The sequence below is a fragment of the Labrus mixtus genome, chromosome 16 (genome assembly GCF_963584025.1).
Source record: "Labrus mixtus chromosome 16, fLabMix1.1, whole genome shotgun sequence".
NCBI lineage: Eukaryota > Metazoa > Chordata > Actinopteri > Labriformes > Labridae > Labrus > Labrus mixtus.
The window spans coordinates 21,980,525-22,001,082 of record NC_083627.1 but is presented as its reverse complement, the minus strand read 5'-3'; the positions used below and the strand labels follow the sequence as shown (position 1 = coordinate 22,001,082).

The 20,558-nt window shown below is 39.4% G+C and overlaps 1 protein-coding gene across 7 annotated transcripts in view; it reads left to right on the top strand.

Annotated features, from left to right (window-relative positions):
• The window catches only part of akap9 (A kinase (PRKA) anchor protein 9), a 67,729-nt gene extending 57,309 nt beyond the window's left edge, over positions 1-10,420 (top strand). For 5 of the 7 annotated variants that reach the window (XM_061060027.1, XM_061060028.1, XM_061060026.1 and 2 more), the window contains 18 exons: positions 964-1,021; positions 1,230-1,351; positions 1,501-1,689; positions 1,809-1,976; positions 2,860-2,965; positions 3,126-3,324; positions 3,765-3,915; positions 4,092-4,430; positions 5,407-5,679; positions 5,776-5,969; positions 6,494-6,599; positions 7,242-7,439; positions 7,524-7,727; positions 7,805-8,037; positions 8,131-8,225; positions 8,689-8,848; positions 9,021-9,151; positions 9,883-10,420. In XM_061060027.1, coding sequence (XP_060916010.1) covers positions 964-1,021; positions 1,230-1,351; positions 1,501-1,689; positions 1,809-1,976; positions 2,860-2,965; positions 3,126-3,324; positions 3,765-3,915; positions 4,092-4,430; positions 5,407-5,679; positions 5,776-5,969; positions 6,494-6,599; positions 7,242-7,439; positions 7,524-7,727; positions 7,805-8,037; positions 8,131-8,225; positions 8,689-8,848; positions 9,021-9,151; positions 9,883-9,926 — 2,970 coding nt within the window. In that variant the 3' untranslated portion in view covers positions 9,927-10,420. The remainder of the gene's footprint in view (positions 1-963; positions 1,022-1,229; positions 1,352-1,500; positions 1,690-1,808; positions 1,977-2,859; positions 2,966-3,125; positions 3,325-3,764; positions 3,916-4,091; positions 4,431-5,406; positions 5,680-5,775; positions 5,970-6,493; positions 6,600-7,241; positions 7,440-7,523; positions 7,728-7,804; positions 8,038-8,130; positions 8,226-8,688; positions 8,849-9,020; positions 9,152-9,882) is intronic. The other 2 variants (XM_061060024.1, XM_061060023.1) reach the window with 2 other exon arrangements.
• The last annotated feature ends 10,138 nt before the right edge of the window (positions 10,421-20,558 follow it).

The following is a 20,558-nucleotide window of genomic DNA, read 5'->3' as shown; positions in this document are numbered from 1 at the left end:
ACTGTTTTATCAGGTGGTTTAAAACAAAATACTGCTAAAAAAATAACTTGATTAACTTTTAAAACTCTTAGTTTTTTAAATCTTTTTCTCCATTGACAAAGTAGTTATGTTAAACTTGGTAATAACAGTTTTAATGTGGATCTGGGACAGTCATTGTTTGTCCTGCACTACTTTTAGGATAAGAAACGTAGAAAATGGTTTGAGAGTCTTAATCAAGACTAAATGTTTAGTCATTTATTTCAAGGTTAGCCCCTTGAGATGCATCATCTCATTTTCAAGGGGATCCTTACAAAACATAAATATAATCATCAGTAATACAAAATCAAAAAATGAAAGGTAAATCCAAAACATAATACCAAACATTTAAACACAGAGACACCCACACACTCACAATCACTCACACTTAATGCTCCCCCAAGCCTAGCCACCCACCAACCAGCCAATATTACACAATCAGAAAAAATCTGTAGAGAAAAAGGACCTCTACAATAACATACATGTAGAGGTAGAGTTGTGTACACCCATGCACGCATATGCACCATATAAATGCATATACATGTACATATATATGCATACATACTACACAATACAAACACACTCTACAGGTTCATTCTACTCATTTATTTTATATTGGGATAAAGTCTTGTGATTTATTATTAACTTATTATTTGTGATGTTCATTCAGTGTTTTTGTCTGGAAACTTGTCACGCTCACAGTTCCTCTCCTGCTAAACACAAACAGACCATTATTATGGATTATGCATTGTTTAAGTCCCCTCAGTTATGAGTAATAGGACTGACTGTCAGGACTATGACTAATTCCCTAGACTTGGCATTTTTTTATGTCAAGATCGAATGTTCAAATCATTACTTTTTTAAATCAAAAGCCCCAAAACTTCACTGAAGGGTGTCAAAGATTGCTGATTATTTTGATTAATACAATACGTGTTTAATCTTGTCTAGGCCCCTTCATCGAGACAGGACCGTCCCACACACCAGTTCAAAGATGGCTACACAAGTGGTAAGATTCACATTTATTATTTCACCGTTTTTATTTTTTATTTAGCTCTTTACACAAACCAGCTAAACACAGTCAGTGTTCATTTCACACATTCACATTACCGCTTGTTTCATGTGCGATGCTTCACCATTGCAGGCTTATTTTGTTATTAAAGACTCCCTGTTTCTTCTAGTACATGTCCAAAGTTTAGTTTTTTGTCCCTTTGCAGACAGCAGCTCAGACTACAGCCAGCGGACTGGATTTGATGTGCCGAGCTTACATCAGGAGTTTAGGACAACTCCAGAGGGTGCGAGGAGAGAGACTGATGATCCACTGCCCGACCGAATCAAGGTACATGTGTTCTCTAAGAGCTCATTTTTGGTGTGAACTATTGTTTATCAGATACTGAGAGTCTGCATTATTCCTTATTTGACCTTACTATCTTTACCTTTTTAAACTAGAAGAGAACAAACATTTGTGTGTGTTGTTTCTCTGTGCAGACGCTGCTCCGTGAGGTGCACCAGGAGGGCATGCAGGTGCTCTCTCTTTCAGAGATCCCTCTCTCTGAAAGTGAACCAGGCAGCCAGTTTAACATCCAGGGGTGGGTGAAGGAAAGAGACGCCTTACTGGCAACGGTGGAGTCTCTGAAAGGTCTCATCACACAGATGCAGACACACAGAGAAACACAGGTAGGAGGAAACCCCCTAACACAGCAGTGTAAAAACTACTTGTCAGAGCTTACCCAGACTGAGAGTCCACAGTCTTCTTTTGAATTGTTTAAATGAACTGTGTCTCTGTCTTGCTGCAGACGTCAGGAGGTGTGGACTGGAGAGGCCAGGTGCTGGATGCAGTGCAGCAGGTGTTCATGAGGGAGCGCAGTGTGCTCAAGAGCGCCCTCTACAGCCAACTGGACCTGCTGGACACCACCGATGCCATCATCCACCTCAACCAGCTGGAGCACAGACTGGCTGAACAGGTCAGAAAAAAACAACTGCATCTCTAATGTGGATTTCATTCAAAGTCAGAGTTTTCAAAGTTCACTGTCAGACTCATAATTCTGAAATAATGGCCATTTCAGATCTTCTGTTGGTGGAATAAAGAGAGCAGGACTTTCTATAATAAGGTTTAAACTTCAAATATTCAGTCAATTATACACGATTAGGTACATGACTGATATTATTATCATCCAGTCATCTCCTCTATTAACCCTTAAAGTACTGTAGCTAAGCAATTTAGAAAAAACAAATACTGACAATTTCACTGAATCTGCCAAAAGCTTGCAAATAAAATCCTAAATATCAAACAAGAAGTTTAGTCACCTGTGGTGCAGTGGTTAGTGCGCACGAGGCTGCAGTCATCCAAGCGGGTGACCCAGGTTCAAATCCAGCCGGTGGCTCCTTTCCCGCATGTCATTCCACACTCTCTCTCTCTCTGATTTCCAACTCTATTCACTGTCCTATCTCTCCATTAAAGATACAAAAAATAAATAAATAATAAAGAAGTTTAGTCACAAAAGCTAAAACCTGAAAATACAATTTATACAGATTCAGTTGTACTAGATTCACTAACAATCAGAGGTTCCATTTTAATGAATGGTTTATTAAAGGCTTCTCAAAGCAGTTAACTGTAGACAGGGATTTTTTAACATGGGCAGTTGTGATCAGTGTGACTTAATATTACTAACCCCAACCAATGACTGAAGGGGACATTCTATCAGGGTCTAATTTTTACCAAAGATATGGAAAAACTGCTAATTTTTGATGAGAAACAACCATCTCTGCCCCCCCCCCCCCCCCCCCTCCCTTTGATTACCATTTGTTCTGTTGTGGTAACATGTTGTCTTTGTGATTTTTATCCAGGATGCCCAGCACAGAGAGGCGATGGGCTCGCTCCACACTGCTGACAGGTCCAGTCTCATCTCTGAGGTTCAGCTCCTCCGTGCTCAACTAGAGCAGCTACATCAAGGTGAACCTGTTTTTTACAAAAATCCTTAAAGACCTACCTTTGCTCTCTCAGTCTGTCTGGGATTTTCCTGAATGATTCCATAATAATGTAGAGTGTGGTTTTTACCTGCTTTGACATGAGACGTCCTGATTTCAATGTTTTCTGGTTTGTTCTCTTTCAGGTTCCCAGCCTGCCGCATCATCGGGTGGTGTCGAGTTCAGTGTGAAGGAGCAGAGGGAGGGAGGAGCTGTTCATGGAGCAGCGGGGGCCGACGGGCTGCTGCTGGAGGAGCTGAGGGCTGAACTGTCCCAGACTAAACTGGAACTGGAGACGACGCTGAAGGCTCAGCACAAACACCTCAGAGAGCTGGACACACTCAGGTCAGACATCACACCTTGATACATTTAACAACTTAATGAGTCCAGATGCTTAACCCGGATGGATGTGCTATGGTATACCTATTCTTGGGTTTAAAATTGTGTTTTAGGGTGCAATAAGAGCATTTTCAATAAGAGAGAGTTTTAAATAATGACAGATATGAGAAGACAGAGACGATAGAAACATACAACAAAGTTCCCATGAGAGAATTGAGTTAGATAAGTTGCTGTTTTATGATGCACATGTCCTAATGAGGCCCCTTATTTTAATATCTATTTTGGGTACAATAGTATTATGCAGATTACAAAACTCATAATAAGCCCTTTGCTTTTTCCTTTGCATCTGTGAAATAACTGCCTCCAATGATAACTATTTGAATCGTAGGAATGAAACTTCAACCGATCTGACAACTTTAAACATCCATTGTTATGTCTTTCAACAGGGCAGAGGTATCACAGAAGGCTGCTGAGGTGGACGCTTTGAACGACCAGCTGACGGAGGAGAGGAAGAGGAGCAGAGATCTTCTGTGGGCCATGGAGAAAGAGAAGTGTCGAACAGAGAGGAACAAGGACAGCAAACGAGAAGAACTGGAAGTAAGAGAATTTATACACTTCACCAAGACATACAAGGGATCAGGCAGAAGATCAATCTTGTCCGTATTTAAAAACTGTAATAATAAATAAGTTGGTGGCTTGTCGTATTAATTACAAAGTGATTCTGCATTTATAAGACTTATTAAAAAAAAATATATTTCCTTTTTCCAATAAAGGACCTGCATCTCAGTCTGGAGGAGCAGAAGAGCCGCATGTCGGAGCTGACTCTGACCCTGGATCAGGAGCGTCAGGCCTCCTCTCAGATCTCCCAGCAGGCCGAGCAGGAGCGTCTGAGCCTCCACAGGAGCATCCAGGAGCTCCAGGTGCAGCTGGACACGGAGCGAGCCAAGGCTCTGGAGATGAGCACTGCACTGGGGAGGGAGAGGGAGCTGCGGACCGGTGTCTCCTCAGACAGCGGAGCCTCCAATGAGGCTGGGGAGGAGAGGAAAGGGCTCGAGGAGGAGGGGGGTCTGCTGGAGAGGCTGCAGAAGGAGCTGGATGACAAACATGCACAGGTTTGTTGTCGTCAATGCTTTAAATTTAACTGGAATGACAAATATTTATGAAATACTGTTTTACCTGTGAGTTCTCTGATGAATGTTGAATTCAAACGCTTTAAGGGTCATCTGCAAATCAATATATTAAAGCAAGGAGCTAAAATACAAGATGTTATTTAAAGTAAATTCTAAACATCATATGGACAAAAAACTTCCTTTTTAGTATTTCATTTAAAGCCTCTGTTTAATTCTCAACATCCACAATTAGGCTAATTTGAAATTTAAGATGTCATAAATATGTGAGGTCCCTGTATGATCAGTGGTTTTTTTTTTTTGACAGTAATGTAAATTTTTGTTTTGCTTCACAAATGATCAGTTAAGAGTTTAGACTTGGACTGGGAGAGTTGATTGTATGTGTTTCCGTAGTGAAAACACAGTGTTGTAGTCAAGACCACACTAACCAAGACATGGTTAGACCAAGCCGAGACCAGAACACTCCGAGACCAAGACAAGACCAAGACATTTAGGAAGAGGCGTGTTCCTTCTGATCACAGTAATGACCAATAGCCTGTCAGTGGTGGTCTTGACTTGTCTTGATTTAAAATCCGGAGTCCGCCCACTCTGAGACCCAGACGTGACAGAGTAAAAATGCTTTCGATTCCAAGCTGAGACCGAGACCGATGTTGAGTACTACAACACTAGTTTCCATAAACATTTTACTTAATGAACTCAATACCAGCACACTAAATGTATTCCACAATTATTAAGAGACAAAATCAATCACAGCTGGATCAGTTCAAACTTATTGTCAGTGATTACCTCATAGAATTCAGCACTTTGACTCTTTTAGTTTTATTCTTTTACTACTGAAACACCTCAAAGCTTTGGTCAATATACTAATGTAATTATTGGCAAACATCTTTCTTTGTCAACAGTTTTTTTTTTTATATGTATATATATTCAGTCTGTATTTGTCCTCTTTTACTGTCCACAGGTGGTGCATCTCCTCAGTCAGGTGGAGACCCAGAAGCTGGAGGTGGTTCGAAAGGAGGAGCAGCTGACTTTAGGGAGTCAGAGGTCGAGACGGGACCAGGAGGGGCTTCAGGAGGCTCAGACCAAACTGAAGAGACTAGAAGCACAAATGTGTGAAACCCAGGAGCAGCTGGAGAGAGAGACGGAGAGGAGGAAGAGTCTGGAAGAGGAGAAGGAGAGACTGGAGGAGAGGCTGAACCAGGTTGGAGGTCAGAGAGGAGCTGATGGTCACAGTGTGAGTATTTATTAAGTCATTCACAATCACTGAATCTGTTCGTTCTTTGTGTCTTGTTTCATTTCTAAATCTTTGTTGTTGTTTTTATCTGAACAGCAGGCGGTCGTGCACAGCGAGTCCACCGACCGCACCAAAGACTGGGTGTTCCAGCAGAAGAGTGGAAATGGTCAGGCAGCAGGCTCCAGCACATCTACCCCCCTGGAGGTTTCTCCAGCCGGCCACAAGGTCCTCGGAAAACTCCACCTGATCTCCTCGAAGATCCGCAGCATGGCGAGCAAGAATACCGGCCGGTAAGAAACACAACTAGATCTTATATAAGAATCTTTGAGCTGATGGTTTTGGTTTCCTGGCCTTTATCTTTCAAATGAAAGTTCAACATTATCATCAGTGCTCTTTGAGCGTCTATCTTTTGAAGGAAAACAAGTTCTTTATAAGATCCACTATTCATTCATTACCTGATCATGAAACAACAAACTGACACAGCTAGCATCTAGCGTATAGCAGGTAAACACAATATAACAAATCTAAAAAAAGGTAAAGATGTAAATTTGCAAAGTGGACAAAAGAAAACTCCAAATGAATGAATATTCAGTTTTTTATAAAGGTTGTTATTATCATATTTTCAGCATGTTAAGGTGTTGCCACAACTGCCTGAACAGATCAGCTCTAAACACAAATAATGTAATTTGCATTAAAATTGCTCAAGAACTTAATGAGCTGTAAATCAGAATCCATAAATGTGACATGCTATACATTTGTAAGAAGTGTTTTATGTTGACTAACTGGTTTGTTTGTACACATGCTGTGTGAACAGGATGACAGCAGAGGTGGACACTGAAGAATTATCCTGGGTTCAGTCCAATGTCGATGAGGTCATCACTATGCTGAAACAGTCTGCAGGTCCCCCCTTCGTGCCTGAGGTTAGAAACTGTTTGGTCTTTATATGTGATTTTTTGATCCAGCAGATGTCGCCCTTGAGCACCAGCATGAAACCAAAACAACTTGCGCTGCATTGTTGTGTTAGCATGCTAATGCTAGTGATCTTTATTATGCTCGTATCTTCACACTGCATGTAAATTAACCTGAAATGAGTGTGATCTAGAAACACAGTTAAGCAGTGAGTACAGTATGTTATTCTTCTTTTCTCTAGTCCCTCAATTAAACAACTTTTATACACGAGGGGAGGAGTCAGCCGGCCGTCCCGACGATGTAAACAAACTGAAGATAGGACTCTGAAAACTCTGAAAGCATCACAGACAGTGGGACTCGGGTGTTACACCCATTGTAGACAGTCATGACTCACAGAGTTATTTTCAGAGGATATACTTGATTTATATTATATTTAAGTGTGAAAAATCACATATTAAGCCTTTAATGTGTCTACTCCTACGGTGGTTTTCTGGATTTTGTGGCTGCGTCTAGTTAAGATGAACATAATAAGTCAGGAGAGGACTTGTGTCTATTCCGATGAAATCATCTGTTTACTTACTAGACTGTGGAGCTCCTACATAACAAAACATGGTCATGATGGCTTGTTTTTTTTTTTTTTTTTTTTACCCCAGCAGAGTGTTTCCCTGCCGACTGGAGGCTCCTCCAGCTCCTCAAATTCCCTGACGGAGCGGTTGCTGAGACAAAACGCCGAGCTGACAGGATTTGTCAGCCGTCTGACTGAGGAGAAGAACGACCTGAGGAACCACACGCTCCGCCTGGAGGAGGAGCTACGAAGATACCGACAGGCTGGACTGGGCTCAGGGGATAGTGTGAGTAGAGAGCTCAATTTTTTTGTCTTGTCTTTCAAGGCAACAGACTGTGACTTAACTGCGTTGTTTAATTTTTAACTGCAGTTCAGCAGCAGGAGAGGAGTGTCGAAGGCGGATTCGGCGGGTTTGCTGCTGTCTCAGGAGCGGGAGGCTTGGACCAGAGAGAGGAACCGCTTGGAGAAAGCTTTACATCAGTCCCAGGCCCAGGTGGCCCGACTCAGGGGAGAGATCAGGACTGAAACCCTGAGAGAGATAACTGGTCCTGAGGCTGATAACGCTGCACTCAAGGTCAGCTCAAACAACATTTTAAGCTTGAGGAGTCTGTCCACAGTTCTGTTCTGACTCATGATATTCTTTGTCTCCAGAGGATGTATGGGAAGTACTTGAGGTCAGAAAGCTTCCGCAAAGCTCTGATCTACCAGAAGAAGTATCTGCTGTTACTGCTCGGCGGCTTCCAGGAGTGTGAGGAGGCCACGCTGTCGCTCCTCTCCAGGATGGGAAGCCGGCCATCGATCTGCAGCCTGGACTCTCTCAACCAGCGCCGCAGGGGGCTGATGCGCTTCCGCTCTGCAGTTCGAGTCTCTATTGCCCTCTCCAGGTAGACAGCTGGATCACATATAAAAACAAAACATAAAGACATCCATTTAAAAACAGAAAACTGGTAACTAGAACCCACATGTTTTCTCTTCAGAATGCGTTTCTTGGTGAAGCGATGGCACAAAGCAACAGGGATGAGCTCCACAACCTCCTGCAGCATCACTAAGAACGGAGCAGGTCAAACATTAGGTAACCCCAGCATTTTTTTTTGTTTTGCTCACATGCTCGGGAAAGTAAATTAGATGTGATCCTGAATTCATTTTTTTTGTGTGCAAAACAAAAATGTGCACATAGACATACGGCAAATAAACAAAAACAAAGCAAAACAGAAATAAACAAGGTAGAGGTAGTGTATAAGAAAAGTGTGAATGTGTGTGTGGCAGTGTAATGCATTAAAGTGAGTGGCTGAGTGGGAAGTAGCAAGAAAAATAAACAGAAAAAAAATTGAAGATAATTGAGAGGAAAAGAAAAGAAAAATGTATCTGTCAACATTAATGGAAAGAAGAAAATGTTACATATATTTATATATATAAAAATAATAAAATAAAATGTTTGGTGTTAATGTGGCCATCATAAAAAGAGGGAGGAAAAGAAGAAGAGAACAGGGAAAAAAAAAATTGAATTGAATTCATTTTTTTTTCATTTCTCTCAGGTCCAGAGGTGAGAGACTCTCCTTATCTTCACCCGGGCAGCGTGGAGATGTACAGAGACAGAGGGAGCGCAGGAGGAGGAGGAGGAGTCTCCAGCAGCAGGGGGCGGAGTGGACGTGAATCACCCAGATCGGCTTCAGCTGTCTCTTCCACACCCCACAGGTGCAACCTACAGTCACTGTTACTATCATGCACATCATCATCATCTTTTAATTAAATATAAGAACATATAAAGTTTGTGTTAAACGTGTTTTTACAAAGTTCTTGAATAACCCTAATATGCCTCTCACGGTGAAATGTTGTGTTAGTTTAATACTGAGATGTTGTTGTGCAGGTTTCATACGGCTGGAGACCCCGGAGCTCTCACCTGTTCCCACCTGCAGAGCTACGACCCCGACCGAGCGCTCACCGACTACATCTCCAGACTGGAGGCGCTGCAGAGGAGGCTGGGGAGTGTGACAACAGGTAACACACAACAGAGCGCTCTGACGAGATTCTGTTCTTCATCCCAGTCACATTTACTATATAGTACTGTGTAATAGTGTTATATGAGAGACTATTTGGCAGTTAGTAAACAAAACAACCCCCCAATTGAGATCATATATGTAACATCTGTAGCTTCTTTTAAATGTCTGATAAAAAAATTGTTTTAGAGGACAGCTTTAATGATATTTAATGACTGCATTTTACTTGCTCTACTTTACATTTTTTATCAAACTGTGTTATATCCTCCTCTGTTTCATGATCTCTCTCTCATGAAACCATGTTAGTAAAAGAGATAGATAGTTCCCTTTAAATATTTTGTTGTAAATGAATATATGTCACTGATTTAATATTAAACAAAAAGTATTTTTTCTCCATCTGACATCAAACAGTAACTTAACAACACAACTGCCAATTAAATTGATGACGTTTTCTTTTTCCAAATAGTTAATGTTGAATGAGCAATCTGTAACTCTGACACCTAGCGTTTAAAATGGGTACTGCAGTCAAAAAGCAAAACACTCTCAGGGGATACCAACAGCTTAAAGTTATTTATTTTGAAACTGTACTGTATTTAATATAAATTAATACCATCAGCGAGGTACTAACCCTGAACTTAAAGAGGATGTGATTTGCTTCATGTTCTGTATCAACATGTTTTCAGTGGTGGGTCTCTCATTTCAAAATCAAATTAACTTCTATTTTCTCCTCAGGTGCTTCTTCATATGCTCAATTGCACCTTGGCTTGAGAAGATAAATGCCGTCGAGATATTTTGGCTTGAAGAAACTCAGTTGCCTTTTCTCGTGCTGAGCGCTCTGCTGTTTTCTATCAGTCAGCTGTGGACTGTTTCTCTCCATGTGGACCAAAACCCATTTTTTTTATCCGTGTACGACATGTTGTATTCAGGCTATTTGTCGCCAGCACTTGAAAAACAGCTATGTTTGTATTTGAATCTGCCTCTCTGTTGTGGATGAGCTTCAATCACATGTATATTTGTTTAATGCTAATTTAAGAACCTTGTGATTAATTTATATGTTTGTGTCGTATGGGTGGAGCGTTACGTAGAGAATGTTTGGGTTTCTTGTTAAGGAGGCTGCTACTGGATGTTCTACACTACACTGTGTTTTGTTTAGGCCAGACAGACTACAGAGGACATTTGTAGAGAACGTATTTTTGTAAAGTGTAGGAGCTTTGAATTTTCTGGGTATTTTGTCAAAAACTGAAATAAAGAGGACTACTTATTTGAAAGATTTTTTTTGTTTTATTTATGATTTATCTTAAAGGTCAACTCCCGCACACGGTCAGACTATGGGTCAGACTTGCAAACAAACATTTATTGGCAACATTTCGACCTTCATCAGGCAAACTGTTTTTTTTTTTTTAAATGGGCGGGACATCTTACACAGGAAGTGGCTACAAGCCTGCAACCAATCACAGAAAGGTTGCAGTAGATCAAAATAGCTAGTAATATCTTTCTTTCTATATCATGTATAAGTCCCCCACACAATGCAATAGTCACCAAAACACACACAATTGACAAACATGTATATTTCTATATATCTGCACCATTTATTATAATCTAAAAAAAAACTTCTTGTTGAGAAATAAAAATGTAAACAGAGCTCTTCTTTTACCCTCCTTTGTCCTTTGTAAATGAAACCCCGATACTAAATTGTGTTTTTAAAATAGTTTGAAGTACAAAAAGCTACGCAATCGCGTTTAATCGCACGGCTACCAGTGTTTTCTAATCTACCGCCGATACATTCTCAGGACTTGTTTTCACCCAAACGGGGGCGTGGTTACTCTGGCGAGCCGGAAGTGACGTTCGACTGCTCTTATGAATAGTCATTCCGTTGACTTTTGTGCGTTTGGTGTGTACCATAGACTGTATACCTATACACAGCTTTACACAGCTTTACACAATTAAGGTGACATAATTGTAATGTGTGGGATAATGTTTATGAATAAAGTTTTTTCAATTATCACAAAAAACATCCAATGGACTGTTGCACATTCCTTTGATCTGAGCATTCTATGACATCATGCCTCTGATCTGAGCATTCTATGACATCATGCCTCTGATCTGAGCATTCTATGACATCATGCCTCTGATCTGAACATTCTATGACATAGATCTCCAAGAGAGGCAAAGCTCAGACTGAACACAGTCAACAGACAGAACACAGTTAATAGGCGAGTTTATAGTCAGTTGGGTAGTTTACAGTAGTTGGAAGGGTTCACAGTCAGTATACTTACTTTGATTTAAGACAACTTTAAAAGACATTTAAAAATGAATTTTAAGAGTTGGTATCAGAACGGACTTGAGAGCCAGTTGGAATGTGTTACAAGAGCAGTCAGCCTCTCACAACAAAACAACATTGTTGACTTTACATTTCAGTATATGACAGAATTGATCAGCTATCGAGATTCTCACCCAGAAACGGAGCCCAAGATCACCATCTTGAGACACCACAAGCTATGGGGTAAGCTACTGTTCCATTATATCATATGTTTTATTTAAGTTTACTTATTTTTGGTGTCCTGAGCTAGTCACTTGAGTAATTTAAGTAGTAATATACAAATCAATTTCAGGTTAATTAGATTGATTTTAAAAGGCTAACATAATATGCAAACTTTTGAATAAGGCAAGATGATTCAAGGTATTAAGTATTACTCATTGTTTTGTAGAAGGTGTGGGCCAGTATAGAATCTGAGATGTAAATCGTATTAAGAAAATTCCATTTCATTATTTTGGAAATCTTTTCTGCCTCCCAGCTAGTTGAATGATAAAAATGATAACAATAATAATGAAATAATTACACAGATAAGTTAAAAAATTTACTTATAAAACATGTTTTAGAAATATGGATTGTGTACTAATACATGTCCTTTTTCAAATTTTCTTTTCCAGAGAAAAAATTCAAGAAGGAAATGAAGAAAAGTCAGAAGTCTTCTACCACCACTACAAAAAAGATATCTGCAGTAACTCATTGTATGCCATCTCCGGATGAGGTAAAGGATGCACAGAAGACTCTCTCCCCAGATTTGACGTCTTCTACAGGAAACATTTTGGAAAATACAGTTGGGAGACAAGTACCACAGAAAAAACAAAAAAAGACACTCAGAGTATCATGGGTAGAGGCACCTATTCAACAGCAGAGTAAGGAAACAACTGACAATGTCAAAGAAGTAACAGACAAATCCCAGCATAAGGTGCCACCAACTAAGAACAAAGATTCAACACCTGCAGGGTCAAAATCCAAGGAAGTCAGTCTGCCCTCCAAGTCCCTGAAAAAATCCACTGACAATGCCCCTAAAACACCTGAAAAACGGCAGTGCATATCAACGTCGACTCAGAAAAAGGTTCCCACACCTGAAATTGTGTCAGGGTCAAAGACCAAGGAAGTCAGTCTGCCCTCCAAGGCCCTGAAAAACTCCACTGACACTGCCCCTAGAATACCTGAAAAACGGCAGTGCATATCAACATCGACTCAGAAAAAGGTTCCCACACCTGAAATTGTGTCAAAGTCCAAGGCAGTCAGTCTGCCCCCCAAGGCCCTGAAAAAATCCACTGACACTGCCCCTAAAACACCTGAAAAACCGCAGCGCATAGTAATGTCCACTCAGAAAAAGGTTCCCACACCTGAAATTGTGTCAGGGTCAAAGACCAAGGAAGTCAGTCTGCCCTCCAAGTTCCTGAAAAAATCCACTGACAATGCCCCTAGAACACCTGAAAAACCGCAGCGCATAGTAATGTCCACTCAGAAAAAGGTTCCCACACCTGAAATTGTGTCAGGGTCAAAGTCCAAGGCAGTCAGTCCACCCCCCAAGCCCCTTAAAAAAACCTCTAATAATGTCGCTAAGACACCTGAAAAAATGCAGAATATAGAGATGCCTAGACTGAAAAAGGTTTTGACACCTGCAATTGGATCAGTTTCAAAACCCAAGTTTGTCGGTGAGCCCTCAAAACCCCTTAATAAAAACACTGACAACTTCCGTAAGACACCAGACAAATCCCAGCGTACAGTGGCATCGGATAAGGAAAAGGTTTCAACACCTAAAATTGTATCAGTTTCAAAATCCAAAGCCGTCAGTTTTCCCAGCAATCGTTTAGAGACAACCTCTGACAATGTAAAGAAAACACCAGAAAACCCCCAGCACATGGTGACACAAATTCAGGAAAAAACTAAAGACAGTAAGCACTTTCAACCTTTAAATACCCCGGTACCAATAGTTTCACAAAAGTATGTTAGTCCACCTAGTCCAAAGAATGGGACGGGAGGAGATCAGCTGTATTTAGATAAGGGTAAGGATTTCACAAATAAACCCAGGAAAGGGTCAATAATGAAAAGGGAGGTTTTGCAAGAAAAACTCAAAGCTAGCCCTCTTGTACTAGAAACTTCTACAGGACCAAGTACTTCAGAACCAGACAGCATTAGTGCAATGCAGAAATTACCAAAGATCAAGAAGCAAAAAATTCAGAAAAAGATTCAGCCCAAAATGGCACCAGATAAGCCCAAAGTACCAAAGGCTCCATGGGTAGACATCGCAATACCACCAGCACTGAGGGAAAAAATTAGAGGCACTCAAGGGTCAGCTGTCGACAAAAATGATTTAATTCATAACCACACCGGCCCTCATTTACACGGTTTTACTATCATCAAATACAGACGCGTGCTGGTAATACCCAGACAGCCAAACCAGTAACCCCATTTTGACTTTGTCATTTTTTTTTGTCATCCTGCCCACTAGGTGCCCTTCAACCTTGGAAGGGGGTCCCCTCTTGTGTGATCCTTCTCAAGGTTTCTTCCTTCTTGACCTGTTAAAGGGTTTGGGGGAAGTTTTTCCTTGCTCGCTCGAGGGGGAAGGAACCTTATTTTATGGGTTTTAAGTTTAAAGTTGAGTTCTGGCCATTTGGAAATGATACAACACTAAAATAATAATGATAACAATAATAATAATAATAATGATAACAATAATAATAATAATAATGATAATAATGATAATAATGATAATAATAACAAAAAATGAAAAAAAATAAAAAAATCTAAATCTAATTTGATGTGATGTTTCATTGATACTCAAAGTTTACAAAAGTTTAAATGAAATAACTTTCTTTCAGTCAATGTTTGTTGAATTATTGTCTTTAATTCTCCATCTATTTTCTATCCATCTATTTTCTATTCTATTTCTAATGCTTACCGTAATCAGTGTCGGTTTGCGTTGGCAAAAGGCTAAGAAAGTCAACCTAGACCTCTCTTTCAGGAATCAACGTTTTCCAATTCCTCCCGGGGGATTCTGAGGCGTTCTCATATGGAGATAGAATTGTCTCAAAAAGATTTATACATATCGAAATGATATGTATAAATATGCATACATTTATAAATATACAAATATAAAAACGTGACATACAAATAAATAAACTAATTTGTAAAAATAAACGTGTATTTGTAAATATATTTTCGAGATTTGAAAATAAATATGCTTGACTTTGTGTGTGGATTCTGCATTTGTGGATCGCTTTTGGGCTTTTCTCTCGATAATTTTGAGACTTTCTTACACTGCAATCCACAAATAAATTCCCCCGAATTTGATTGCAAATACATGTTGTATTCAGGCTATTTGTTGCCAGCACTTGAAAAACAGCTATGTTTGTATTTGAATCTGCCTCTCTGTTGTGGATGAGCTTCAATCACATGTATATTTGTTTAATGCTAATTTAAGAACCTTGTGATTAATTTATATGTTTGTGTGGTATGGGTGGAGCGTTACGTAGAGAATGTTTGGGTTTCTTGTTAAGGAGGCTGCTACTGGATGTTCTACACTACACTGTGTTTTGTTTAGGCCAGACAGACTACAGAGGACATTTGTAGAGAACGTATTTTTGTAAAGTGTAGGAGCTTTGAATTTTCTGGGTATTTTGTCAAAAACTGAAATAAAGAGGACTACTTATTTGAAAGATTTTTTTTGTTTTATTTATGATTTATCTTAAAGGTCAACTCCCGCACACGGTCAGACTATGGGTCAGACTTGCAAACAAACATTTATTGGCAACATTTCGACCTTCATCAGGCAAACTGTTTTTTTTTTTAAATGGGCGGGACATCTTACACAGGAAGTGGCTACAAGCCTGCAACCAATCATCATTATGAAGTCGGCTCTGAAGCCCCGAATCAACAAATTAACAAATAAACATCAGCTTCCCAGTTGAGAGCGCACACATTAAAAAAAACTATGGAAAGCCGAAGAGGCCATTCTAAATAACTTCTCAATTCATAATCTCCAGTTTACCAGGGGACACTAAAGGTCCCAAAAATATATTGTGATCCAAACACAGAAAGGTTGCAGTAGATCAAAATAGCTAGTAATATCTTTCTTTCTATATCATGTATAAGTCCCCCACACAATGCAATAGTCACCAAAACACACACAATTGACAAACATGTATATTTCTATATATCTGCACCATTTATTATAATCTAAAAAAAAAACTTCTTGTTGAGAAATAAAAATGTAAACAGAGCTCTTCTTTTACCCTCCTTTGTCCTTTGTAAATGAAACCCCGATACTAAATTGTGTTTTTAAAATAGTTTGAAGTACAAAAAGCTACGCAATCGCGTTTAATCGCACGGCTACCAGTGTTTTCTAATCTACCGCCGATACATTCTCAGGACTTGTTTTCACCCAAACGGGGGCGTGGTTACTCTGGCGAGCCGGAAGTGACGTTCGACTGCTCTTATGAATAGTCATTCCGTTGACTTTTGTGCGTTTGGTGTGTACCATAGACTGTATACCTATACACAGCTTTACACAGCTTTACACAATTAAGGTGACATAATTGTAATGTGTGGGATAATGTTTATGAATAAAGTTTTTTCAATTATCACAAAAAACATCCAATGGACTGTTGCACATTCCTTTGATCTGAGCATTCTATGACATCATGCCTCTGATCTGAGCATTCTATGACATCATGCCTCTGATCTGAGCATTCTATGACATCATGCCTCTGATCTGAGCATTCTATGACATCATGCCTCTGATCTGAGCATTCTATGACATAGATCTCCAAGAGAGGCAAAGCTCAGACTGAACACAGTCAACAGACAGAACACAGTTAATAGGCGAGTTTATAGTCAGTTGGGTAGTTTACAGTAGTTGGAACAGTTCACAGTCAGTATACTTACTTTGATTTAAGACAACTTTAAAAGACATTTAAAAATGAATTTTAAGAGTTGGTATCAGAACGGACTTGAGAGCCAGTTGGAATGTGTTACAAGAGCAGTCAGCCTCTCACAACAAAACAACATTGTTGACTTTACATTTCAGTATATGACAGAATTGATCAGCTATCGAGATTCTCACCCAGAAACGGAGCCCAAGATCACCATCTTGAGACACCACAAGCTATGGGGTAAGCTACTGTTCCATTATATCATATGTTTTATTTAAGTTTACTTATTTTTGGTGTCCTGAGCTAGTCACTTGAGTAATTTAAGTAGTAATATACAAATCAATTTCAGGTTAATTAGATTGATTTTAAAAGGCTAACATAATATGCAAACTTTTGAATAAGGCAAGATGATTCAAGGTATTAAGTATTACTCATTGTTTTGTAGAAGGTGTGGGCCAGTATAGAATCTGAGATGTAAATCGTATTAAGAAAATTCCATTTCATTATTTTGGAAATCTTTTCTGCCTCCCAGCTAGTTGAATGATAAAAATGATAACAATAATAATGAAATAATTACACAGATAAGTTAAAAAATTTACTTATAAAACATGTTTTAGAAATATGGATTGTGTACTAATACATGTCCTTTTTCAAATTTTCTTTTCCAGAGAAAAAATTCAAGAAGGAAATGAAGAAAAGTCAGAAGTCTTCTACCACCACTACAAAAAAGATATCTGCAGTAACTCATTGTATGCCATCTCCGGATGAGGTAAAGGATGCACAGAAGACTCTCTCCCCAGATTTGACGTCTTCTACAGGAAACATTTTGGAAAATACAGTTGGGAGACAAGTACCACAGAAAAAACAAAAAAAGACACTCAGAGTATCATGGGTAGAGGCACCTATTCAACAGCAGAGTAAGGAAACAACTGACAATGTCAAAGAAGTAACAGACAAATCCCAGCATAAGGTGCCACCAACTAAGAACAAAGATTCAACACCTGCAGGGTCAAAATCCAAGGCAGTCAGTCTGCCCTCCAAGGCCCTGAAAAAATCCACTGACACTGCCCCTAAAACACCTGAAAAACGGCAGTGCATATCAACGTCGACTCAGAAAAAGGTTCCCACACCTGAAATTGTGTCAGGGTCAAAGACCAAGGAAGTCAGTCTGCCCTCCAAGTCCCTGAAAAACTCCACTGACACTGCCCCTAGAATACCTGAAAAACGGCAGTGCATATCAACATCGACTCAGAAAAAGGTTCCCACACCTGAAATTGTGTCAAAGTCCAAGGCAGTCAGTCTGCCCCCCAAGGCCCTGAAAAAATCCACTGACACTGCCCCTAAAACACCTGAAAAACCACAGCGCATAGTAATGTCCACTCAGAAAAAGGTTCCCACACCTGAAAGTGTGTCAAAGTCCAAGTCAGTCAGTCTGCCCTCAAAGCTCCTTAAAAAAACCTCTAATAATGTCCCTAGAACACCTGAAAAACCGCAGCGCATAGTAATGTCGACTCAGAAAAAGGTTCCCACACCTGAAAGTGTGTCAGGGTCAAAGACCAAGGAAGTCAGTCTGCCCTCCAAGTTCCTGAAAAAATCCACTGACAATGCCCCTAAAACACCTGAAAAACCGCAGCGCATAGTAATGTCCACTCAGAAAAAGGTTCCCACACCTGAAATTGTGTCAGGGTCAAAGTCCAAGGCAGTCAGTCCGCCCCCCAAGCCCCTTAAAAAAACCTCTAATAATGTCGCTAAGACACCTGAAAAAATGCAGAATATAGAGATGCCTAGACTGAAAAAGGTTTTGACACCTGCAATTGGATCAGTTTCAAAACCCAAGTTTGTCGGTGAGCCCTCAAAACCCCTTAATAAAAACACTGACAACTTCCGTAAGACACCAGACAAATCCCAGCGTACAGTGGCATCGGATAAGGAAAAGGTTTCAACACCTAAAATTGTATCAGTTTCAAAATCCAAAGCCGTCAGTTTTCCCAGCAATCGTTTAGAGACAACCTCTGACAATGTAAAGAAAACACCAGAAAACCCCCAGCACATGGTGACACAAATTCAGGAAAAAACTAAAGACAGTAAGCACTTTCAACCTTTAAATACCCCTGTACCAATAGTTTCACAAAAGTATGTTAGTCCACCTAGTCCAAAGAATGGGACGGGAGGAGATCAGCTGTATTTAGATAAGGGTAAGGATTTCACAAATAAACCCAGGAAAGGGTCAATAATGAAAAGGGAGGTTTTGCAAGAAAAACTCAAAGCTAGCCCTCTTGTACTAGAAACTTCTACAGGACCAAGTACTTCAGAACCAGACAGCATTAGTGCAATGCAGAAATTACCAAAGATCAAGAAGCAAAAAATTCAGAAAAAGATTCAGCCCAAAATGGCACCAGATAAGCCCAAAGTACCAAAGGCTCCATGGGTAGACATCGCAATACCACCAGCACCGAGGGAAAAAATTAGAGGCACTCAAGGGTCAGCTGTCGACAAAAATGATTTAATTCATAACCACACCGGCCCTCATTTACACGGTTTTACTATCATCAAATACAGACGCGTGCTGGTAATACCCAGACAGCCAAACCAGTAACCCCATTTTGACTTTGTCATTTTTTTTTGTCATCCTGCCCACTAGGTGCCCTTCAACCTTGGAAGGGGGTCCCCTCTTGTGTGATCCTTCTCAAGGTTTCTTCCTTCTTGACCTGTTAAAGGGTTTGGGGGAAGTTTTTCCTTGCTCGCTCGAGGGGGAAGGAACCTTATTTTATGGGTTTTAAGTTTAAAGTTGAGTTCTGGCCATTTAGAAATGATACAACACTAAAATAATAATGATAACAATAATAATAATAATAATAATGATAACAATAATAATAATAATAATGTTAATAATGATAATAATGATAATAATAATAATAATAACAAAAAATGAAAAAAAATAAAAAAATCTAAATCTAATTTGATGTGATGTTTCATTGATACTCAAAGTTTACAAAAGTTTAAATGAAATAACTTTCTTTCAGTCAATGTTTGTTGAATTATTGTCTTTAATTCTCCATCTATTTTCTATCCATCTATTTTCTATTCTATTTCTAATGCTTACCGTAATCAGTGTCGGTTTGCGTTGGCAAAAGGCTAAGAAAGTCAACCTAGACCTCTCTTTCAGGAATCAACGTTTTCCAATTCCTCCCGGGGGATTCTGAGGCGTTCTCATATGGAGATAGAATTGTCTCAAAAAGATTTATACATATCGAAATGATATGTATAAATATGCATACATTTATAAATATACAAATATAAAAACGTGACATACAAATAAATAAACTAATTTGTAAAAATAAACGTGTATTTGTAAATATATTTTCGAGATTTGAAAATAAATATGCTTGACTTTGTGTGTGGATTCTGCATTTGTGGATCGCTTTTGGGCTTTTCTCTCGATAATTTTGAGACTTTCTTACACTGCAATCCACAAATAAATTCCCCCGAATTTGATTGCAAATACATGTTGTATTCAGGCTATTTGTTGCCAGCACTTGAAAAACAGCTATGTTTGTATTTGAATCTGCCTCTCTGTTGTGGATGAGCTTCAATCACATGTATATTTGTTTAATGCTAATTTAAGAACCTTGTGATTAATTTATATGTTTGTGTCGTATGGGTGGAGCGTTACGTAGAGAATGTTTGGGTTTCTTGTTAAGGAGGCTGCTACTGGATGTTCTACACTACACTGTGTTTTGTTTAGGCCAGACAGACTACAGAGGACATTTGTAGAGAACGTATTTTTGTAAAGTGTAGGAGCTTTGAATTTTCTGGGTATTTTGTCAAAAACTGAAATAAAGAGGACTACTTATTTGAAAGATTTTTTTTGTTTTATTTATGATTTATCTTAAAGGTCAACTCCCGCACACGGTCAGACTATGGGTCAGACTTGCAAACAAACATTTATTGGCAACATTTCGACCTTCATCAGGCAAACTGTTTTTTTTTTTTTAAATGGGCGGGACATCTTACACAGGAAGTGGCTACAAGCCTGCAACCAATCATCATTATGAAGTCGGCTCTGAAGCTCCGAATCAACAAATTAACAAATAAACATCAGCTTCCCAGTTGAGAGCGCACACATTAAAAAAAACTATGGAAAGCCGAAGAGGCCATTCTAAATAACTTCTCAATTCATAATCTCCAGTTTACCAGGGGACACTAAAGGTCCC